Below are 24,691 nucleotides of genomic sequence, written 5' to 3'. Positions count from 1 at the left end.
ATTTAATCCAAATAAAAATTCCCTGTCTTAGGTCAGTTAGGATCACCACTTTATTTTAAGAATGTGAAATGTCAGAATAATAGTAGAGAGAATGATTTATTTCAGCTTTTATTTCTTTCATCACATTCCCAGTGGGTCAGAAGTTTACATACACTCAATTAGTATTTGGTAGCATTGCCTTTAAATTGTTTAACATGGCCCGGGTGGCACAGTGGTCTAAGGCACTGCATCGCAGTGCTAGCTGTGCCACCAGAGACTCTGGGCTCGAGCCCAGGCTCTGTCGCAACCGGCTGTGACAGGGAGGTCCATGAGGCGACGCACAATTGGCCTAGCGTCGTCCGTATTGCTTGTTACAGAAGACTACTGTTGTACATTGAATATCCATTCATCCCTGTTACACCTTTATGTGTTGGCTCTCTATGTCTGTACATAGTGTGAAATGCGGTTTCACTAAAGTTATTACACCCTAAACCTGAATCTGAAATTACCTTTAGGATCTTTCTTTGGGGTTCTAATCTCCCCGGTGTACATGCATCGAACATCCATAGGCTGGAGCCACCTGGAAGCTCGGTGCATGTACATATAAAGAGAACTAAATAGGTAACTCAACAGTGTGTTAGGCCTAGAAACATTATTTATATGGCTGTTTTATTGTTGTTGAAAGCTTGAAATGTACACAATGCGAAGGGACCTTGTTTCTAACACACACACACACACACACACACACACACACACACACACACACACACACACACACACACACACACACACACACACACACACACACACACACACACACACACACACACACACACACACAATCACCCACCCAGACATTCCTGCTTCATAGATTATAACCCTAAGGGCAATAAAATAGGGGGTGTGGGGGCCATACTCTTTGAAATGTTCAAACACAGACCCCCCCAGTTCAACCAGGTCCCTAGACACCCATCATCATGACTACTTCAAAGGAATAGATACAATATATACATAATTTCACACATCCTCTAAGGCGTGAGAACAGGAACAGGATGTCCTGACCGGATGCCCAAATATGGGCACTCCCTAGAGCACGTCATCCTGACATAGGGTCATAAATCATACGTTTGACACTCCCTCTAAGGTGTGAGAACAGGAACAGGATGTCCTGACCGGAAGCCCAAATATGGGCGTGCACACGTCATCATGACATAGGGTCATAAATCAAACTTTTGACGTGTGACATCTACTTTATTCTCTCTGTTGGCCTTGAAATACATCCACAGGTACACCTCCAATTGACTCAAATGATGTCAATTAGCCTATCAGAAGCTTCTAAAGCCATAATTTTCTGGAATTTTCCAGGCTGTTTTAAGGCACAGTCAACTTAGTGTATGTAAACTTCTGACCCACTGGAATTGTGATACAGTGAATTATAAGTGAAATAATCTGTCTGTAAACAATTGTTGGAAAAATGACTTGTGTCATGCACACAGTAGATGTCCTAACCGACTTGCCAAAACTATAGTTTGTTATCAAGAAAATTGTGGAGTGGTTGAAAAACTAGTTTTACTGACTCCAACCTAAGTGTATGTAAACTTCCAAATACCTGTTTGGGTGTTTCTGAGTAGATTGGGTTTGGTGATAGAGTGGGCAGACTGGTTGAGGTACACACCCAACCTGTAATTTCTATGGTACAGGGTAATCAAATCAAATAAAATGTATTTATATAGCCCTTCTTACATCAGCTGATATCTCAAAGTGCTGTACAGAAACCCAGCCTAAAACCCCAAAAAGCAAGCAATGCAGGAAACCCCAAAAAGCACGGTAGCTAGGAATAACTCCCTAGAAAGGCCAAAACCTAGGAAGAAACCTAGAGAGGTGTCACGTTCTGACCATAGTTCTTGTGTGTTTTGCTTGTTTTAGTGTTGGTCAGGACGTGAGCTGGGTGGGCATTCTATGTTGTGTGTCTAGTTTGTCTGTTTCTATGTTTGGCCTAATATGGTTCTCAATCAGAGGCAGATGTTTTGTGTTGTCTCTGATTGGGAATCATATATAGGTGGCTTGTTTTGTGTTGGGATTTTGTGGGTGGTTGTTTCCTGTCTCTGTGTTTTCTCTGCACCAGATAGGGCTGTTTCGGTTTGCCACGTTTGTTATTTTGTTATTTGTAAGTGTTCACAGTTTCGTCTTGTTTATTAAAAACATGTTGAACACGAGCTACGCTGCGTCTTGGTCCGATCCCTGCTACACCTCCTCTTCAGACGATGAGGGGGAAGGCTGCCGTTACAGAACCACCCACCAAACTCGGACCAAGCAGCGTAGTAACGGGCAGCAGCGACAGCAGCAGCGGCCCAGTACACAGGACTCCTGGACCTGGGAGGAAATTATGAACGGTAAAGGACCCTGTGCTAAGGTTGGAGAATATCGCCGCTCTCGTGAAGAGCTGGAGGCAGCTAAAGCCGAGGAGCGGTGGTATGAGGAGGCAGCACGGAAGCGTGGCTGGAAGCCTGAGAAGAAACCCCAAAAATTTCTTGGGGGGAGGCTAAAGGGGAGTGTGGCGAAGTCAGGTAGGAGACCTGCGCCAACTTCCCGGGCTTACCGTGGAGAGCGAGAGTACGGGCAGACACCGTGTTGTGCGGAAGAGCGCACGGTGTCTCCTGTACGTATGCATAGCCCGGTGCGGTACATCCCAGCTCCATGTATCGGCCGGGCTAGATTGAGCATTGAGCCAGGTGTCATGAAGCCGGCTCAACACATCTGGTCTCCAGTGCGTCTCCTCGGGCCGGTGTACATGGCATCAGCCTTACGCATGGTGTCCCCGGTTCGCCTGCACAGCCCAGTGCGGGTTATTCCACCTCCCCGCACTGGTCGGGCTACGGGGATCATTCAACCAGGTAAGGTTGGGCAGGCTCAGTGCTCAAGGGAGCCAGTACGCTTTCACGGTCCGGTATATCCGGCGCCACCTCCTCGCCCCAGCCCAGTAACACCAGTGCCTACACCATCCGGCGCCACCTCCTCGCCCCAGCCCAGTAACACCAGTGCCTACACACATCCTCCTCTTCAGACGAAGAGGAGGAAGGCTGCAGTTACAAGAGGAACCAGGCTATGAGGGGTGGCCAGTCCTCTTCTGGCTGTGCCGGGTGGAGATTATAACAGAACATGGCCAAGATGTTCAAATGTTCATAAATGACCAGCATGGTCAAATAATAATAATCACAGTAGTTGTCGAGGGTGCAGCAAGTCAGCACCTCAGGAGTAAATGTCAGTTGGCTTTTCATAGCCAATCATTAAGAGTATCTCTACCACTCCTGCGGTCTCTAGAGAGTTGAAAACAGCAGGTCTGGGACAGGTAGCACGTCCGGTGAACAGGTCAGGGTTCCATAGCCGCAGGCAGAACAGTTGAAACTGGAGCAGCAGCACGGCCAGGTGGACTGGGGACAGCAAGGAGTCATCATGCCAGGTAGTCCTGAGGCATGGTCCTAGGGCTCAGGTCCTCCGAGAGAGAGAAAGAAAGAGAGAAAGAGAGAATTAGAGAGAGCATACTTAAATTCACACAGGACACCGGATAAGACAGGATAAGTACTCCAGATATAACAAACTGACCCTAGCCCCCCGACACATAAACTACTGCAGCATAAATACTGGAGGCTGAGACAGGAGGGGTCAGGAGACACTGTGGCCCCATCCGATGATACCCCCGGACAGGGCCAAACAGGAAGGATATAACCCCACCCACTTTGCCAAAGCACAGCCCACACACCACTAGAGGGATATCTTCAACCATCAACTTACCATCCTGAGACATAGCCCACAAAGATCTCCACCACGGCACAACCCAAGGGGGGGCGCCAACCCAGACAGGAAGATCACGTCAGTGACTCAACCCACTCAAGTGACGCACCCCTCCTAGGGACGGCATGGAAGAGCACCAGTAAGCCAGTGACTCAGCCCCTGTAATAGGGTTAGAGGCAGAGAATCCCAGTGGAGAGAGGGGAACCGGCCATGCAGAGACAGCAAGGGCGGTTCATTGCTCCAGAGCCTTTCCGTTCACATTCACACTCCTGGGCCAGACTACACTCAATCATTTGACTCACTGAAGAGATGAGTCTTCAGTAAAGACTTAAAGGTTGAAACCGAGTCTGCGTCTCTCACATGGGTAGGCAGACCATTCCATAAAAATGGAGCTCTATAGGAGAAAGCCCTGCCTCCAGCTGTTTGCTTAGAAATTCTAGGGACAATTAGGAGGCCTGCATCTTGTGACCGTAGCGTACGTGTAGGTATGTACGGCAGGACCAAATCGGAAAGATAGGTAGGAGCAAGCCCATGTAATGCTTTGTAGGTTAGCAGTAAAACCTTGAAATCAGCTCTTGCCTTAACAGGAAGCCAGTGTAGGGAGGTTAGCACTGGAGTAATATGATAATTTTTGGGGGTTCTAGTCAGGATTCTAGCAGCAGTATTTAGCACTAACTGAAGTTTATTTAGTGCTTTATCCGGGTAGCCGGAAAGTAGAGCATTGCAGTAGTCTAACCTAGAAGTAACAAAAGCATGGATACATTTTTCTGCATCATTTTTGGACAGAAAGTTTCTGATTTTTGCAATGTTACGTAGATGGAAAAAAGCTGTCCTTGAAACAGTCTTGATATGTTCATCAAAAGAGAGATCAGGGTCCAGAGTAACACAGAGGTCCTTCACAGTTTTATTTGAGACAACTTTACAACCATCAAGATTAATTGTCAGATTCAACAGAAGATCTCTTCGTTTCTTGGGACCTAGAACAAGCATCTCTATTTTGTCCGAGTTTAAAAGTAGAAAGTTTGCAGCTATCCACTTCCTTATGTCTGTAACACAGGCTTCTAGCGAGGGCAATTTTGGGGCTTCACCATGTTTCATTGAAATGTACAGCTGTGTGTCATCCGCATAGCAGTGAAAGTTAACATTATGTTTTCGAATGACTTCCCCAAGAGGTAAAATATATAGTGAAAACAATAGTGGTCCCAAAACGGAACCTTGAGGAACACCAAAATTTACAGTTGATTTGTCAGAGGACAAACCATTCACAGAGACGAACTGATATCTTTCCGACAGATAAGATCTAAACCAGGCCAGAACTTGTCCGTGTAGACCAATTTGGGTTTCCAATCTCTCCAAAAGAATGTGGTGATCGATGGTATCAAAGGCAGCACTAAGGTCTAGGAGCACGAGGACAGATGCAGAGCCTCGGTCTGACACCATTAAAAGGTCATTTACCACCTTCACAAGTGCAGTCTCAGTGCTATGATGGGGTCTAAAACCAGACTGAAGCATTTCGTATACATTGTTTGTCTTCAGGAAGGCAGTGAGTTGCTGCGCAACAGCTTTTTCAATTTTTTTTGAGAGGAATGGAAGATTCGATATAGGCAGATAGTTTTTTATATTTTCTTGGTCAAGGTTTGGCTTTTTCAAGAGAGGCTTTATTACTGCCACTTTTAGTGAGTTTGGTACACATCCGGTGGATAGAGAGACGTTTATTATGTTCAACATAGGAGGGCCGAGCACAGGAAGCAGCTCTTTCAGTAGTTTAGTTGGAATAGGGTCCAGTATGCAGCTTGAAGGTTTAGAGGCCATGATTATTTTCATCATTGTGTCAAGAGATATAGTACTAAAACACTTAAGTGTCTCTCTTGATCCTAGGTCCTGGCAGAGTTGTGCAGACTCAGGACAGCTGAGCTTTGGAGGAATAATCCTGTTTTAGTCTTAGTGCTGTTTGTTATTTTGTTTGAGTAGTAAGTCTATCGTCTACCTGTTTGTCTTATTCGTTGCCGGCTGTCACTATTGAACACTGAAAATACAAATGGACATCTTTGCACCAGAACCTTCTGCCTCCTTCTGAATAACTGCTCTTAAGACCGCATTTCTATGTTAACTATTTCACAGATGTCAGCCTTGTTTTCCTTTGTTTTGGAGCTCGCTGTATGTTTTCGTTCCGAGCATAGTCATTTGCATAATAATGATGTGTCTAAATATGTGGACACTTCCTTCTTGGCAGCTCACTGATCTCAGTATGTAGTCTGAATCCTATCTATCAAATATCTCTAAGAGAATCTCTCAATAGACTAGATATTGAGACATGTCTTATCTCTTCTGTCCCTTGTTACATTGCATTGAGGGTGGTACTCAGTGGGGATTTTTGTGAGGGTCTGGATAAGAGGTGGTGCTCTCTCTCTCTCTCTCTGACAGCTGACCTACTTCCACCTGGGTTTCACAGCTCCTATTGGCTGACCCTGAGCAGCACATCAAATCAAATCAAATTTTATTGGTCACGTACACATGGTTAGCAGATGTTAATGCGAGAGTAGCGAAATGCTTGTGCTTCTAGTTCCGACAGTGCAGTAATATCTAACAAGTAAGTGAAATTGCTAAGCCCGCTCGATGGCGAGTGAGCCATCCTTTGAAGGCTGTCAAGGATCCAGCACTCTACTATGCCCTCAGGGTGCCAGTCTAATTTGCATGAGTGTCATTGCGCTCACCCTTCTTGTTTGTCCATGGTGAACGCTGTACATCAAGTGTAATCAGCTGGTTGGTTGGTCTTGGTTGAGTGTCCCAAATGTTCTCCTGTCTTCTTTGCTTCAGCATCTGAGACTAGCTACAGTAATTTGCAAGTAAGGGCTGAGTATTTACACTGAATAAAACTTGTTTGATTGCATGTTATAAAATACATGTAATCTGAAAAGTGTGATTTCACACTGCATTCCAAAAAATTGCTTTGTTAATTACTGTCCTATTTTTAGATTTGACTAGACGACTGTTCTTGAACATTTTTGTAGGATGCTTACAAGACATTCTAGTGCATTTCTACCAGTGGAGTCTGACTTCACCTCATTCAACTCATTTGAGTTGCAAAACAGGTGCAAGGTGCATGCATTGTAGAAATCAGTGGAGGCTGGTGGGAGAAGCTATAGGAGGATTGGAATGGAATGAATGGAACGGTATCAAACGCATCAAACATTTGTAAACCAAATGTTTGACTTCATTCCATTTATTCCATTCAAGCCATCACAATGAGCATGTTCTCCTATAGCTCCTCCCACCAGCCTCCACTGATTTCTACAGTGCATGCACCTTGCACGTGTTTTGCAACTCAAATGAGTTGAATGAGGTGAAGTCAGTGTGTAGTTCCTGCTGCTAAGTGAAGTAAGCAAGCCTTGTCCAAGCCAGAATGGCCCATGGGGGCAGGAGCCTATCTCCTGTTTCTGTAGCGTGAGGCAGCTTAATGTACACCCACTGGACAGGATGCTAGTTGCTGCTGCTAACCTTGTGTATAAGAGTTAGACCACTTTGGTTACATTCTCAGACAACTGGCAGCACATGTTACCTTGGGCAGATCAGTAGTGTTTTGTTTTGCTGAGAGCAGGCAGATGAAGACTAAATGGAGGTCTGAAAGGTGTAAAACTAGATGTATTCACACCCAGAAGTAGAAAGACAGTTCTTGATTTTGTGAAAGTCAATATTTACAAATGCTTTAATGTATGTTTAATCTAATTTAAGTTAATGTTCAAATAATGTTGTCCATGCTTGAACTTGTTACTCAAATTTGCACAATGTATATTATTTTGGCCATTGGAGGAATAGGGGACAATAATGAGCAATATGTCCTCCAACTAAACAAAAATATTACTCATACCTTTTACATTGTACTTGTATTATATCCCCTTCTCTGTAGTCCTGAGACCTTGTACCTTGGCTCGGACATCACTAGCCACACATAGCACCTGATCCCAGACCTATTGGAGGATGTTGTGGATGGTGAGCCTGGCTGTGTTCTCACCTGCTCCGCTGATCCTGGACCAGCTGGGGAGCCTAGCCAACAGGGGGAGGAGGATCCTGGATGTCACAGGGGAAGATGGGTCTCTCTGGGGTGCTGTGGATCATCCTTCAATACTTCCCGAGCTTTCCTCTCTTTGTCCCAGAGTCCCCGGGGGGTGGGAGATGACATCAGTTAGTGACCCTGCTCCATATGACCTCTGCATCTGTTCACTTACTTAACATGCAGTTTATTTATTCATGTCTGCTTCATTGGGATGTCCTTATTGAGAAGTTCAAGGTTATCCACCCCAACCTGCCTGCTCAAGTCTCGGGTCATAATAGTAGATGACAGGCTTTTTGAAAAAGTATTGAAGAATGCAGTTCAGCTTGTATATATCTTCCTGAGCAGGACAAGGTCACAACAGGAGGAAGACCCAGTCACCTCCTTCAGCGTAAAGGAGGAAGAGGACAAAGAGGAGGAGAGAGGCCCGTTTAGCCATCTGTGGGCTCATGGACCACAATAAAGAAGACTATTACCAGCACTAGCGGTTCTGGGGGGCAGGGGGGGCCAGTGCCCATGTGACAACAATTTTGGACCCCCTTGTGGCCCTCCTAAATGTGGAGTATGAACACATTTTTACATAACTAATTTTGCTATCGTTCTTTTTTTTACATCCATTATTAGACAGTGGCAACGATGATGATTATGAACATGGTCTTTTGCCTGCTAATGCCTGCAATGCAGTGAAGAAAACGATATGACAACAATAACGTCTAATGTAACTGGCCCCTCTAACAGTACAACTGGCCCCAGCTTGGCCCCCCAGTTGAAATGGTCTAGAACCGCCACTGATTACCAGGTGATCTCTCTCGTTCTTTCTCTCTCTATCTCTCTCTCTCACTCTCACACATCACTTTACTCATTATCAATGCAAACCACAATTGTCACAATATGATGATTCACCCTCTGTATTCAGTGATAGCCTAGATGTTAACATCATCATACATCCAGAGCTATTTCTAAACCACCATGTTTATTGTGACCTGCAACGCGGGTCCCTATGAAGAAGTTGTTAAATAAAAATGAAAAAGCTAACGAGCAGAAGATATGTTTGTTAAAATATATGAATTGGTCCCAATAGTTGAATTGCAGCAATAATTGATGTCAGTATTCACAAAGTACAGCATGGTACAGAATGTTTCAATTGAAGAGTCGGTGTATGCAGAGTCTATTGATGAAGATATTGTATGCATTGGGTTTTAGGACATAAGGGATCCTGAGCATGACCCCGCCAGCTATCAGCGCTCCAGGTGTGTGTCAGTGAGCTGGCAGGCCCAGGACCCCCAGAACCTAGCTGACAAAACTCAACTCCATGCTGAAGGAAGTTGCTGATTCAGTTAAGCAGAGACTAGAGGTCTTCACGGGTCCAAATAGTTGGACCCGGACCCGAGGACAGTCATACGCGACCCAAATGGACTCAATAAAAATAAATAAATGGGAACACGGACCCAAGAACAATCAGACCCGAATGGACCCAAGGACAATTCTGCTGCTAGTGTTAGTGGTTCTGTAATGGCGAGGAGAGATCAAATTGGCGGCTGTACTGATCCTTCTGCTGCTCTTCTGGCCAGATCCAAATGTAGCATCTTGGATTTGGACTGAAACAATCTTTAGGCTGAAAACCTCTGCCATGAGGTGCAGTAGGCCTGAAAGACACAACAACCTTTTTGATGTCCCTACAGTAGCAACAAGTTTTGTTAGGTGAGATAAGGGCAGTGGAAGGTAGGCCCCTATGGCAGGTAATCCAAGACTGATCTGCTCTCACCACGTGACCTTGGCTCTTTGCTCTCTCGATCAGCCTGATTGCCCACAGCAAGAGGTGGGCAGGGTCTTGGTCTGGTCTCTGGGTCACCAGGACAAGCTCAGGGCTGGTGCCAATCTGGACCATGGCCAGGGGCTGGTCCAGGTAAAGGAACAGAAAATACATTCTGGCCAGACAGAGATGCACAAGGACCATGTCAAATTAGTCAATTCTGTCTGTGCCTGAGGTATAGTCTGTCTGTCTGTCTGTCTGTCTGTCTGTCTGTCTGTCTGTCTGTCTGTCTGTCTGTCTGTCTGTCTGTCTGTCTGTCTGTCTGTCTGTCTGTCTGTCTGTCTGTCTGTCTGTCTGTCTGTCTGTCTGTGCCTGAGGTATAGTCTGTCTGTCTGTCTGTGCCTGAGGTATAGTCTGTCTGTCTGTCTGTGCCTGAGGTATAGTCTGTCTGTCTGTCTGTGCCTGAGGTATAGTCTGTCTGTCTGTCTGTGCCTGAGGTATAGTCTGTCTGTCTGTCTGTGCCTGAGGTATAGTCTGTCTGTCTGTGCCTGAGGTATAGTCTGTCTGTCTGTGCCTGAGGTATAGTCTGTCTGTCTGTGCCTGAGGTATAGTCTGTCTGTCTGTCTGTCTGTCTGTCTGTCTGTCTGTCTGTCTGTCTGTCTGTCTGTCTGTCTGTCCGTCCGTCCGTCCGTCCGTCCGTCCGTCCGTCCGTCCGTCCGTCCGTCCGTCCGTCCGTCCGTCCGTCCGTCCGTCAAATACAAATACAAATACAACAGCAAAAACATGTCAATATATGAGTGTTATAAACAGCCCAGAAAAGAACCGTTTACTTCAGCTCTCATATTAGATGGTGAGTCATTAATTGCATTCCAATCAGGGGCAATGGTTTCATTTTAGATATGGGTCATTTTTATTGACACTGCGGTATTGATTTTAATATTTTGGGAAGTGGAATACATTTGCATTGGCTAATGGCTAGTGTGTGCGTTCATACAGGTTAGCGTTTGTGCGTGTGTGTGTGCACGTGCGTGTGTGTGAGTAATAGCCCCCTCCCTTTCCTCTGTCTCCTGTCTGACGCACACAGTTTTTTAAAATGAATGAACAGCGAGAGGGAGGGGCTATAGCCTCACCAAATCATGATGTCAAACGAAACTGAATGAGCCCCCCTTTACCCTTTATCCCCCAGACTACCCCATATTTATGCATCAAAACCTATTTTATCCTAGTTCGGACACTCACAGAACAACCCATGTCAACCCCCTACTGCGGCTCACATTGAGCTAACAACGTCAGCCTTCCTGCTCTCCAATTAGAATGCTCAGCCTCACAACGTTACCACGGAGACCCCCCCCCCCCCCCTCCCCATCATAGTCCCACACGCATGGTTTTCCCGAACGTTGCCCTGACGCTATGAATAATCCATGTGGAGGTGAGCCGGAGCAGCGGAAGCATCCCTGGGAACGCAGACAGACCGGAAAAACTGGGAAAACACAGATATGTGCAGACACACATGGATTCTACTGAATCACTAACAGTGATACTATGAGAATTACAGAACACAGGGATTTCACCGTTCTGAGGAAGCTGAGTATGCTGTCACACACACAGGGATCTAACTAATGGGATCACATGTGGATCCAGGTCTGAGGAAACCTAGGGGAGAGCAGAGCCGAGACAAGACCCATTATGTGACTGCTAACGTCATGTCTTACGCCACCCTTTTATAACTGAGGTGTGGGGCACACGGACACAACACAAGATCACTTTCCCTAAGGACAAGCCCTCTTAACGGCCATCATCAGGATTTTGCCACCCACCTTCTTCAACCTCTACACCCCAGACAGGGGATCTGCACCCCTGTTTTACCTTCTCCAGACCCCTAATTCTGAAGACATGTTCTGCTTCTGTTTCCAGAGCCCCTCCCTGAAGCAGCAAGCTCTGGAAGCTGAGCTGTGCACCTCGCCCCGCGGAACCCCCCAGGAGGACCTGGAACTCCCCCCTTGTACCAATGACTACCAGAGCCTAACCCCATCTCTCCAAAATCTCCCAAAACAGGACCAGGACATCATCAGCACTTCACTGACAGGTAGGAGAACAGCACCTTCCCTATCCCTCCTTTTCTTTTATCTCTTCCTCCTCTCCTATCTATCTCAACCCTCGTATCCTCGTAAGCAGATTGGTTATTCTCGTACTGTGTGATATCTTGTACACTATGATTGATACTTAGTGCTTTTTTTGTGAATCAATCATATGTCTCTTCATCTGTCTTATGTTTAGTGGGTAATATAAGCTCTTATCAGTGTTAGTTTTGGGTGGGTATGTCTCATGCTTGCTTATCAAGTCACGATGCACCAGGATGCTATAGATACAGTAGGAGCAGTGTGTGTATAAGGGCAGATATCGTTTGAGTATGTTCTGGATATGAAGTGAAGTTAGTTGTTTTTGACTAGTAGGACAGGTTCACAACTACACCACTAGCTTTGTTATAGTTTCAAACCTGTTAGTCTTCATTTCATTTCTGTACTTTGACCCCGTTGTCTCTCTCCCTCCACCCTCTGCTCTCTGTCAGAAGCCAGTCCAGTCCAGAGGGCCCCCGTGTCTCTCTCTGAGGGGAGTAGCAGTGAGTGTCTGCTGACCCCTTGTCCTAGTCCTCTCCTCCATCGCCTCGCGGCTGGTGACTGTCCCATACCGTCCCCCCGCTGCCACAACCTCAGCCAGGGCCAGCGCTTCAACACAGACCCGGAAACAGCCCCATCCCCACCCTGCTCACAATACATCAGGATGTAAGAGACTGTGTTCAAGTGTTGTGTGTTTGTGTTCGGTTGTTGTGTGTGCATTCGGTTGGAGAGAGTATGTAGCTTTGTGTGTCCAAGGTTTATGCGTGTTAAGTGTGTGTTGTGTATTAGTGGGTGTGTCTTGGAAGCGTATGTGATGGATAAATGTGGAAACTTACCATTCTAGCTCTCCCTCACCAGGGCTCACTACACAGTCAGGACTGAACCAGCAGAGGGAGCTATCAAGACCCCATCAGTCACAATGCTAAACAGACACATCCAGAACCTGAGGAAGAGGATCAGACATTTTGAGGAGCGCTTTGAGCAAGAGAGACACTACAGGGTGAGACAGTAAAACCATCAAACATCAATGTTTATTTACAACCATATTATAGCCCAGAGGCCAACCTTTTAGTTTCTGAATAAATCCATGGTTTGACTGATGATAGCTTTAGTACACAGTGTCTCATAAAGACAAAGCCCACTGGACACAAACTGCAGAGAAACGTTGTTTCAACATAATTTGTCAACATATTGTGACGTGGAATCTGCGTGGAAAATACATTGGATTTGAAAAAAGTAATCAATCTCAACTGTTGTTTTGATGGTGAAATTTCAACCACAGGATTATGTCATCATGGTAACCACATTTCAACATAGACAACCCTTGTATAAAATATGTTGAATTTGTACCATTAAAACAACGTCAGATCTACTATCAGGGGGATAAAACAATAGGGTAGGCAGCACCTCCTACTGGAAAATCTATCTATAGCTTCCCTTTGCATTTACATTTACATTTAAGTCATTTAGCAGACGCTCTTATCCAGAGCGACTTACAAATTGGTGCATTCACCTTATGATATCCAGTGGAACAGCCACTTTACAACAGTGCATCTAAATATTTTAAGGGGGGGGGGGGGGGTTAGAAGGATTACTTTATCCTATCCTAGGTATTCCTTAAAGAGGTGGGGTTTCAGGTGTCTCCGGAAGGTGGTGATTGACTCCGCTGACCTGGCGTCGTGAGGGAGTTTGTTCCACCATTGGGGTGCCAGAGTAGCGAACAGTTTTGACTGGGCTCCTTTGGTCTCCCATCCAGGATTTTAACAAAGACCAGCCCTGCTTAGATATTTTTCACAGACTATTACCAATGTGCTATCGTGAGAATAAATGTTGAGAGAGCTCCCCTTAAAAATTAAATAGATTCATTGTTGCTATCGACGTCATTCCAGTGTAGTTTTAACAGAGCAAATGAAATGTCACTATACATTATCACTCAGATATCATCAATGATACTATTTAGGCCTATATAGATACCATTTGCAAAGTCATCAACACCTATTGTTTCAATTCAACCCAACTAAAAATAGACAGTACAACAGACCTAGGGTTTCAAGCTCTGGTTGATTTCAAATGAAATGATATTTAGTGATATTGAATTGTGTTTGGTTGTCAACACAACCAAACATCAACATTTGAAGGAGATGGATCTTCTGCTTTGATAGTTCTATGCCACTGACTTAGTCTGGCTTTAATGACAGTTTTTCTACAAAATAATAATTGATATGTTTGATTCACGTCTCTATCCCAACCAAAAATGTAACTTAAAGAATAGGACTAAATCAAATCAAACATTATTTAAGTGCATTTGTATTTTGATTTGATTTAGTCCTACTCTTTAGCTTAGATTTTTGTTTGAGATGAAGACGTGAATCCAACATATCACAAATACTGTAGCTAACCTCTCGCAGTTACAATAAAAGGGGAAGTTAGCATTTTTGGGGGTGTATGATATTTGTGCGTCTAACTTCCTCACTCATCATTATTCACGAATCATTCAGGATTATTCTGTAATCATGGTAGCATCCACATGAATGTAGAAGTGTTCAGAAACATATTCTTATTTACAATAAAAGTGACTCCAAAATGACACAGTACATTATTTACCATTCATTTCTATTGGGTGCACAATTATCTGAAACACAACCAAAACAAAAAAGCAAATGCATCTAACAAATGTGTAGAGTCACAAGCTTGATGAAGCCATTGTGTGTTATGAATATGGGACCAAATACTTAACCTTTTACTAGTTTAATACACAAATAAGTGCATTCTTCCCAATACTTTTGGTCCCCTAAAATGGGAGGACTGTGTACAGAACGTGCTGTAATTTCTAAACGGTTCACCCGAGATGGATGAAAATACCTTCAAATTAAAGCTGACAGTCTTGTGTATCTGTCATGTGTGAATGTTGCTGTTTATATGTTTACAATATATATCTTTATCTTATCCGATTTGCCACAACTGAAGTTCTTTCTGGGAAAAAATCAGCAAATCAATAACACATTGTAAATTCAACTAACTTTTGTCTGTCTTTTTGAGTGGGTGAATACAGGTTGTAATCTCATCGATCAACGTCTCAGCCAAATATTACCCAATTACCCACGTTGAAACAACATGGTGTGCCCAGTGGGAGGAATGTATTTCCTCCTGCTGAGTCAAAGAATCAAGGCCACAGACAGTCATATCTCCTCTCTCTCTTCCAGGCCAGTTTAGACTGGTTCAAACCGCTCTCTGTCTCTCACCAGACTCGACTTCCGTTTCCTTTTCTAACGTGCCAACTCAGCCCAACACCAGCTGCACACAGCGTTAGGAAAAAGTTGATGGTTTGGGAACAGAATAATCCAATTCAAAGAGTTCTCCTACTGGATGTTTTCCCACATTACACTTCTGTCTTTTCTAGTGCTGTAGTTCTCGTTCCAGTAGAACACATGAATTTAGTGTAGCTCTACCTAGTGTTTATGGACTGATAATAATGATAGGATATATTTTGCCATATATGAATATACCTCTTTCTATGTGTCATATATTCATGAGGTTTGTGTTGTTTTTCTGTGGCAGCCAGCATACAATGATAAGACTGCCCACCCAGAAATATCTAGACTGATGCGAGACCTCACTAAGTCTCACAAGCAGCTCAAAGGTAAGTCCTTGACTTGTTGCAATCAGAGGCATTTAAAAAAAAACTGTGTGAACTGCAGCTGAAGTGAAAGAATGTAACACCAAGACACCATCTTGGTGGCTGTATAATGTATCATTATTATTTGAAAGGAAATGTTCATAATTATTTATGCCATTAAAAAATATATATATTTGGGGAGGAGGGACATGCATTCTGAATCTATATTGATATTTGTATGAGTGTTCTATATTGTCAAATGGAACCTCTGTGTATGTGAAGAGCTGAAGCTGAAACAGTGTGTGGAGGGGCTCAGAGAGCAGCAGAGAGGACTGAACACAGCTACATGCAGGTCCACCAGAGACCCCCAGGGGGCGATAGAGCACTACCAGAACAGTAACAACAAACCCTCACTGAAGGAGACTGTCGATAGCCTGAACAAGAGAATGATGGAGAAACGACAGGAGGGACTGCCAGATAACATCAAGGTAAAACTACACATCGTGAATTACCAGGTAATGCGCTGGAAATGTACATAGTTATGAAAGGACCTATTCTCATACCAAGATTACTCTTGATTAGTTGAGTGTGTTATACTGTCAGTGTAACTCTGCTATGGTCTATTACTCATTGGTTTGGCCTTGTGTCTGACTGTATTGCCACTGGTTGGTTCCTGGTCCAGGAGATGACTCCGGCTCAGATGGCTGTGGAGAAGGTCACCCTGCAGAAGTGTCTGCTCCACTTTGAGAGCCTGCATGGACGACCGGTAAGACTGCCCAGTGTGCCTTGTAAATGTCTATTTTAGTGTAGCTTCTGAATGAGTAGCCGTAATGTTTAATATGATTATATTTGTTTTTTACTGTGTATGTGTGTGTGTGTTTTCAGAGCACCAGGCAGGAGAAGACTCTGATGAAGCCTTTCTATGATCGCTACCGCCAGGTCAAACAGCAGCTCCTGTGTTCCTCCACCACCATCCCTTTCATCACCTCCATAGTAAGTCTCTCTCACACACATACACACACACACGCAAGTAGTTTGGGGGTGGGGCTGTGTGAGGAGATGTGGCTTTTTTTGTTGATGAAATAGTGCAGTGCAGCTGCCCTAACTTCACATGTAATCAGGTGTGTAGTGCTGGGGGAGCTCCCTAGCTTTTTTCAATTTGAGAATACACAGAAAAATGTATTCTCATCAACTCTAAAATAAATTATATTTAATTACCATAAAATTGCATGAAAATTATAGAATGACAAACCAAATAAATATCTAGGCTACAGCACCCTACAGGTAGGTAAATGGTGGTTTCTTCCCTCTTCTTTCTGGCGAATGATGAAGAACTGCAGGCTACATGTGTGCAATGCAGAGGCCCATTGGAGGCTTGTCAACTTCAGAACATTAAAAAAAAACATAAAAAATCATCACCTGTCTGCCTTGATGTTCATAAAACTCCACCGACCTGCTCTTGCGCAGTGGAACCCAGAACGATACAGTGCATTCGGAAAGTATTCAGACTCCTTGACTTTTTCCACATTTTGTTACATTACAGCCGTATTCTAAACTGGATTAAATTGTTTTTTCCCCCTCATTAATCTACACACAATACCCCATAATGACAAAGCAATAACAGTTTTGTAGAACATTTTGCAAATGTATTAAAAATAAAAAACTGAAACATCACATTTACAAAAGTATTCAGGCCCTTTATTCAGTACTTTCACCGCATTCTTATCGGCAGACTCAATAGCCTTGGTTTCTCAAAAGACTGCCTCGCCTGGTTCACCAACATCTTTATGTTGGTGAATGGGGTGCCACAGGGTTCAATTCTCAGGCTGACTCTTTTCTCTGTATATATCAATGATGTCGCTCTTGCTCAAGTTTTGTCTGGGCCACTCAAGGACATTCAGAGACTTGTCCCGAAGCCACTCCTGCGTTGTCTTGGCTGTGTGCTTAAGGTCGTTGTCCTGTTGAAAGTTGGACCTTTGCCCCAGTCTGAGGTGCTGAGCACTCTGGTGCAGGTTTTCATCAAGGATCTCTCTATACTTTGCTCCGTTCATCTTTCCCTCGATCCTGACTAGTCTCTCAGTACCCGCCGCTGAAAAACATCCCCACAGCATGATGCTGCCACCACCATGCTTCATCTTAGGGATGGTGCCAGGTTTCCTCCAGACGTTACGCTTGGCATTCAGGCCAAAGAGTTCAATCTTGGTTTCATCAGACCAGAAAATCTTGTTTCTCATGATCTGAGAGTCCTTTAGGTGCCTTTTGGCAAACTCCAAGCGGGCTGTCATTTGCCTTTTACTGGTCACTCTATCATAAAGGTCTGATTGGTGGAGTGCTGCAGAGATGGTTGTCTTTCTGCAAGGTCCTCCCATCTCCACAGAGGAATTCTGAAGCTCTGTCAGAGTGACCATCGGGTTCTTGGTCACCTTCCTGACCAAGGCCCTTCTCCCTCGATTTCTCAGTTTGGCAGGACTGCCAGCTCTAGGAAGAGCCTTGGTGGTTCCAAACTTCTTCCATTGAAGAATGATGGAGGCCATTGTGTTCTTGGGACCTTCAATGCTGCAGAATTTGTTTGGTTACCCTTCCCCAGATCTGTGCCTCGACACAATCCTGTCTTGGAACTCTACGGACAATTTCTTCTACCTCATGGCTTGGTTTTTGCTCTGACATGCACTGTCAACTGTAGGACTTTATATAGACAGGTGTGTGTCTTTTCAAATCATGTCCAATCAATAGAATTGTCCACAGGTGGACTCCATTCCATTTGTAGAAACATCTAAAGGATGATCAATGGAAACAGGATGCACTTGAGCTCAATTTTGAGTATCATAGCAAAGGGTCTGAATACTTATGTAAATAAGGTATTTCTGTTTTTACTTTTAATACATTTGCAAAAATGTCTAAAAACCTGTTTTGACTTTGTCATTATGGGGTATTGTGTGTAGATTGATGAGTGAAAAATTATTTAATCCATTTAAGAGTAAGACTGTAAAGTAACAAAATGTAGAAAATGTCAAGGGGTCTGAATACTTTCTGAATGCACTGTATGTGACCACTTGGATACAGCAACACCGTTCTACTGAGGACACCCAAACCAGAGTGGCCACCGTAAAGCCCAAGAGCCTGACCCTCTCTGGATGTTGCTGTAGCCCTGTTTGGGATCTTTAGCCTATATTGACTATTGGTTGAGACACAGGGCCTTTTAGGGTAGGCTATTTCAGGGTGGGAAATTGGAAATGTGAATTAGGCCAAGATGGAGGTAATAATGCATTTAGGTTTATTGCGTCTCAATATAGTTTATTGAGATGCATGAATACACCACACCAAAATGTTGATTGTGTGGCCGTTTTAAAACACATTTCTTGCAATTTTACGTAGTAATGATTTATGTTCACTACTTGGTCAATTGATTTGATGATTAAATCTATGCAGATAAATTATATAAATTGATAGTTCTGGCCTTTGTTTTCTTTTATTCTGTAATAGGGTATATTGTAACCATGTGTTCAAGCTAATCAAAACAATGTTTATTTAGCGCTGTCCTTTTACAACCACGAAGAGCGCTCCAATCATTTACAATAACACTTATCAAGTTATGTTGCCTACGCCTAATAGTCCTACTCATCATTACTATTATTATTATTATTATAAATTATCACTTCTCACAAATGGTGTTCATTTAGTAAAGTTAGATCAAAGCTGAATCAATGTCTTGTATTTTATATAACTGAACCGAATAGCATAGCTGGCATTTAACATTACTGTTACACCAAAAACACCTACAGTTGAAGTCGGAAGTTTACATACACTTTAGCCAAATACATTTAAACTCAGTTTTTCACAATTCCTGACATTTATTCTTCGTAAAGGTTCCCTGTCTTAGGTCAGTTAGGATCACAACTTTATTTTAAGAATGTGAAATGTCAGAATAATAGTAGAGAGAATGATTTACTTCAGCTTCTATTTCTTTCATCGCATTCCCAGTGGGTCAGAAGTTTACATACACTCAATTAGTATTTGATAGCATTGCCTTTAAATTGTTTAACTTGGGTCAAACGTTTCGGGTAGCCTTCCACAAGCTTCCCACAATAAGTTGGGGGAATTTTGGCCCATTCCTCCTGACAGAGCTGGTGTAACGGAGTCAGGTTTGTAGGCCTCCTTGCTCGCACGCACTTTTTCAGTTCTGCCCACATATCTTCAATAGGATTGAGGTCAGGGCTTTGTGATGGCCTCTCCAATAACTTGAATTTGTTGTCCTTAAGCCATTTTGCCACAACTTTGGAAGTATGCTTGGGGTCATTGTCCATTTGGAAGACCCATTTGCGACCAAGCTTTAACTTTATAACCTGATGTCTTGAGATGTTGCTTCAATATATCCACATAATTTTCCATTCTCATGATGCCATCTATTTTGTGAAGTGCACCAGTCCTTCCTGCAGCAAAGCACCCCCACAACATGATGCTGCCACCCTCGTGCTTCACGGTTGGGATGGTGTTCTTCGGCTTGCAAGTCTCCCCCTTTTTCCTCCAAACATAACGATGGTCATTATGGACAAACAGTTCTATTTTTGTTTCACCAGACCAGAGAACATTTCTCCCAAAAATATTATCTTTGTCCCCATGTGCAGTTTCAAACCGTAGTCTGTCTTTTTTTTATGGCGGCTTTGGAGCAGTGGCTTCTTCCTTGCTGAGCGGCCTTTCAGTTTATGTCGATATAGGACTTGTTTTACTGTGGATATAGATACTTTTGTACCTGTTTCCTCCAGCACAAGGTCCATTGCTGTTGTTCTGGGATTGATTTGCACTTTTCGCACCAAAGTATGTTCATCTCTAGGAGACAGAACTCGTCTCCTTCCTGAGCGGTATGATGGCTGTGTGGTCCCATGGTGTTTATACTTGCGTACTATTGTTTGTGCAGATGAACATGGTACCTTGTGATTTGTGAAGGTCTACAATTATTTTTCTGAGGTCTTGGCTGATTTCTTTTCCCATGATGTCAAGCAAAGAGGCACTGAGTTTGAAGGTAGGCCTTGAAATACATCCACAGGTACACTTCCAATTGACTCAGCATCTCGGCATTCATCTCAGCAACGTGACATTCAAGAAGATTGAAATGCATAGGCTATTCCCATGAAACTGATTGAGATCAATCAAATTATTGGCATGGAGATGCAGTTTCACCAGTAAAACTTGAATAATTATAATTCATGATTGACAGTGATGATGGCCTATTTAGAAATTAGGTATGCCTAACTTGGTGTTTGAGGGTATTCAAAATATAACATTTTCTTGAGACAATATGTGTGGGAATAGGCGAACGTTGCAATTGGAGGATGCATTTTAGGCATCATTTTTTATAACAGGGCTCTCCAACCCTGTTCCTGGAGAGCTACCATCCTGTAGGTTTTCATTTTCAAGCCTAATTTAGGACACCTGATTCTAATAATTAGCTGGTTGATAAGATTAATCGAGTTAGTTACAACTGGGGTTGTAATGAAACCCTACAGGACAGTAGCACTTCAGGAACAGGGCTGAAGTGCCATGATAGGCTATTCAATAGGCTACATCTGTCAGTACAAACTTTGATTGAGGAAATGTTGATATTATTTACATATTTTTTTGCGCTCCATCTAAAAAAAAATTGCAATACACCACTGCAAGTAAGATCTTTGGTAGGTCTGTAACCGGTGGTGTCTGTATGTGTTCCCTGCTGGCTTCATCCATCTGAGCAGAAACCAAAATGCAACCGCCCCATGCTCATTATGAACAGGGTAATAAAGGACCTAGAATGACAGCACCATGGACAACTCCTCCGTTCACCTGCTATTTTGATCTGCCACTGACCACGTTTTAGCATTCTTCTCCATGTACATTGTCGTAGCCTATCGATTAGTCTACACTGTAATTCATTAAACTGGACTGGATTATTTTACCGCACCAGCATTGCAATCCAATGCATTCACGATTTATGCAATAAACTGAGATATATTGCTATGTTTTACATTTGGGCTATGCTATAGAAGGCTATATCGGTCCCCTAATACAGAAATAATAAAGGCCCAGTGAAAGATTGTGAAAGATTAAAAAAATTATACAAAACTATATACAGTATCAGTCAAGTTTGGACACACCAACTCATTCAAGGGATTTTCTATATTCCATAACACATATGGAATCATGTAGTAACCAAAAAAGTGTTAGACAAATCAAAATATATTTGATATTTGTGAATCTTCAAGGTAGCCACCCTTTGCCTTGATGACAGCTTTGCACACTTGGAATTCTCTCAACCAGCTTCATGAGAAATTATTTTCCAACAGTCTTGAAGGAGTTCCCACATATGCTGAGCACTTGTTGGCTGCTTTTCCTTCACTCTGTGGTCTAACTCATCCCAAACCATCTCAATTGGGTTGAGGTTGGGTGATTGTGGAGGCTAGGTCATCTGATGCAGCACTCCATCACTCTCCTTCTTGGTCAAATAGCCCTTACACACCTTGAGGTGTGTTGGGTCATTGTCCTGTTGAAAAACAAATGATAGTCCCACTAAGCCCAAACCAGATGGGATGGCGTATTGCTGCAGAATGCTGTGGTAGCCATGCTGGTTAAGTGTACCGTGAATTCTAAATAAATCACAGACAGTGTCACCACAAAGCATCCCCACACCCTCACACCTCCTCCTCCATGCTTCACGGTGGGAACCACATATGCGGAGATCATCCTTTCACCCACTCTGCCTCTCACAAAGACATGGCGGTTGGAACTAAACATCTCAGATTTGGACTCATCAGACCAAAGGACAGATTTCCACCAGTGTAATATCCATTGCTCGTGTTTCTTGGCCCAAGCAAGTCTCTTCTTCTTATTGGTGTCCTTTAGTAGTGGTTTCTTCGACCATGAAGGCCTGATTCACGCAGTCTCCTCTGAACAGTTGATGTGGAGATGTATCTGTTACTTGAACTCTGTGAAGCATTTTTTGGGCTGCAATTTCTGAGGCTGGTAACTCTAATGAACTTATCCTCTTTTCCTGTGGCGGTCCTCATGAGAGTCAGTTTCATCATAGCGCTTGATGGTTTTAGCGACTGCACTTGAAGAAACTTTCAAAGTTCTTTAAATTGACTGACCTTCATGTCTTAAAGTAATGATGGACTGTCATTTCTTTTTGCTTATTTGAGCTGTTCTTGCCAAAATATGGACTTGGTCTTTTACCAAATAGGGCTATCTTCTGTATACCACCCCTACCTTGTCACAACACAACTGATTGGCTCAAATATATTAAGAAGGAAATAAATTACACAAATGAACTTAACAAGGCACACATGTTAATTGAAATAGATTCCAGCTGACTACCTCATGAAGCTGGTTGAGAGAATGCCAAGAGTGTACAAAGCTGTCATCAGGCAAAGGGTGGCTACTTTGAAGAATTTGTTTATCACTTTTTGGTTACTACATAATTCCATATTTGTTATTTCATAGTTTTGATGTCTTCACTATTATTCTACAGCCTCTGTGCTCTGATTCCCTACAGGAAGAAGAGGAGTGTTCTGATGAAGAGTATGTGAAGGACAGCCCCTGTCTACCTCATACAGCGTTGCACTGTGTGTCTTCAGAAGAGTCACTGTGTCTACCGCATAATGAGGTAGCCAACACACCTCTCGTGTCACCTCTAGAGGAGATCAAAAGTCTACAGCCACCCAGCGTCACCACAGCAACACTGCACGAGGCATCAAGGTATGCCCCTGGTTAACTTCTCTTGCTAGTGCATAGAGATTAATTTGGGAGTGAGACCTTGCTGTATGTATTCTTGTCTCACTCCTCTCTGTGACCCCTCCTACTGTACTGTAGATCAGAGTTACTGGAGCAGCTGAGGGTGACACGAGCAGAGAAGAAGAGACTCCGTTCAGTACTCCGAGACTTTGAGGACCACTTCTACACACAGACCGGCAGGTAATACTCGTTACACTTCACTGTTTGCTTTTTCTTTAATTTTCTTTTAACAAACTGGAACATTTGGTATCCATAGTTCAACAATGCCTTGTGAAAAATAAAATAAAACATCCACCAAAAGAATTCAGCAGAATGATACAACAGCGTGATGCACACTCACGTTAATACGACACATAGAAGTACTCAGGAGAGAGACGGAGAGATAGACAACTGCTCTGAACTACAGTATACACATATTTTGTACATGTAGCTGTTTTTTTAAGTAGGGCTCTATTCAATCTGTAACACTGAAGCATTACAGATTCCCCAATAGAAATGTAAAGGTCATTTCCGATTGAGCCGACATAAGCAGCGTTTACCATGAATGCATTCTCCACTTAAGCGGGAACATTTCCTTTAAATTTCAATCACGCTGTAAAGCTGAATTTTCATGATGCAGATTGAATAGAGCCCTAAAATACAATGCTTTAATTACAATACTTACTGTACAATGTTATCTGAATAAGGCAACACAAGGACTATACCAGTAAAGGAAGCTGCAGCTTGTCTAAAATGTTAAGTTAGTATATTTCTCTTCCTCATCTTTAAAGGAATGCCCAGAAAGAGGACCGCGGGCCCATGGCAGAGGAGTACTGCGAGTACAAGAACCTAAAAGCTAAACTCCACTTACTGGAAGCCCTGCTCAGTAAACAGGATACTTACAAGACTGTCTAAGCCTCCTTCACAGTGGGACTTTTATTTTGAAACACTTTTTTACTCATTTATAGGACCTTTATTTTCAGAACAATTTTCAAAGTGAAATACCGGTACTTCTTGTCATGTTTCATGCCATGGTTACATGGTGATGCACTTTAAATTACTTTGATGTTGACTGACTCTCACTTTGGTTAAGAGTGATGGCAAGATGATTCAAGAGTTGCTGGGCGACATCCAGCAATTTTTTGTCCCTTAACAAGTACTTTGTTATTTATGATAACGAATGATATTTTATGCAACTGATGGAATTATAATATTTTATGCAACTGATGTAGCGAGTGTAACAGTTTAATTTTAAGGAAACAAAGAGAACAAATATAACACGGTTGATGTTAGATACATGTTATCAATTTCTAAGCTATTTTATGACACTATTGTTACTTGCATTTTCTTCTCGCAAAACTATTCTCAGTATAACAGGTGGTGTACTATGTTCAAATGTGGCACTTTGAAAAGTGCAATCTTGGCAAGGAGGATATGTCATCCAAATATACAATCCGACAATCCTGTAGAATGTTTGTGTATGTCAATCCGTTTTCAGTCCCACATTGTACTATGATATGTTTTAGTTAATAGTTGACATGATGCATTGTGGCAATTCAAGTTATACATTACCTTGAAAAAAATGTGTGATTGTTGGCATAGGGAAAGTTACTCCTGCAGCCAAATGTGTTTTTCATCCCAAA

The 24,691-nt window shown here is 43.1% G+C and overlaps 1 protein-coding gene across 1 annotated transcript; it reads left to right on the top strand.

The window, feature by feature from the left end:
* The first annotated feature begins 7,749 nt into the window (after positions 1-7,749).
* LOC120045907 (protein FAM13C-like) lies at positions 7,750-24,050 on the top strand. The gene is made up of 12 exons (XM_038990836.1): positions 7,750-7,845; positions 9,621-9,728; positions 11,490-11,661; positions 12,145-12,358; positions 12,551-12,692; positions 15,251-15,332; positions 15,591-15,823; positions 15,991-16,074; positions 16,194-16,301; positions 22,831-23,033; positions 23,148-23,249; positions 23,840-24,050. Exons 1-12 carry the CDS (start codon positions 7,750-7,752, stop codon positions 23,961-23,963), a joined length of 1,668 nt encoding a protein of 555 aa, XP_038846764.1. The 3' UTR covers positions 23,964-24,050.
* Positions 24,051-24,691: the final 641 nt, after the last annotated feature.

Source organism: Salvelinus namaycush, chromosome 4, assembly GCF_016432855.1.
Source record: "Salvelinus namaycush isolate Seneca chromosome 4, SaNama_1.0, whole genome shotgun sequence".
In the NCBI taxonomy this organism is placed as follows: Eukaryota; Metazoa; Chordata; class Actinopteri; order Salmoniformes; family Salmonidae; genus Salvelinus; species Salvelinus namaycush.
The sequence above is the reverse complement of the archived record's forward strand: the minus strand, read 5'-3'. Positions and strand labels throughout refer to the sequence as shown.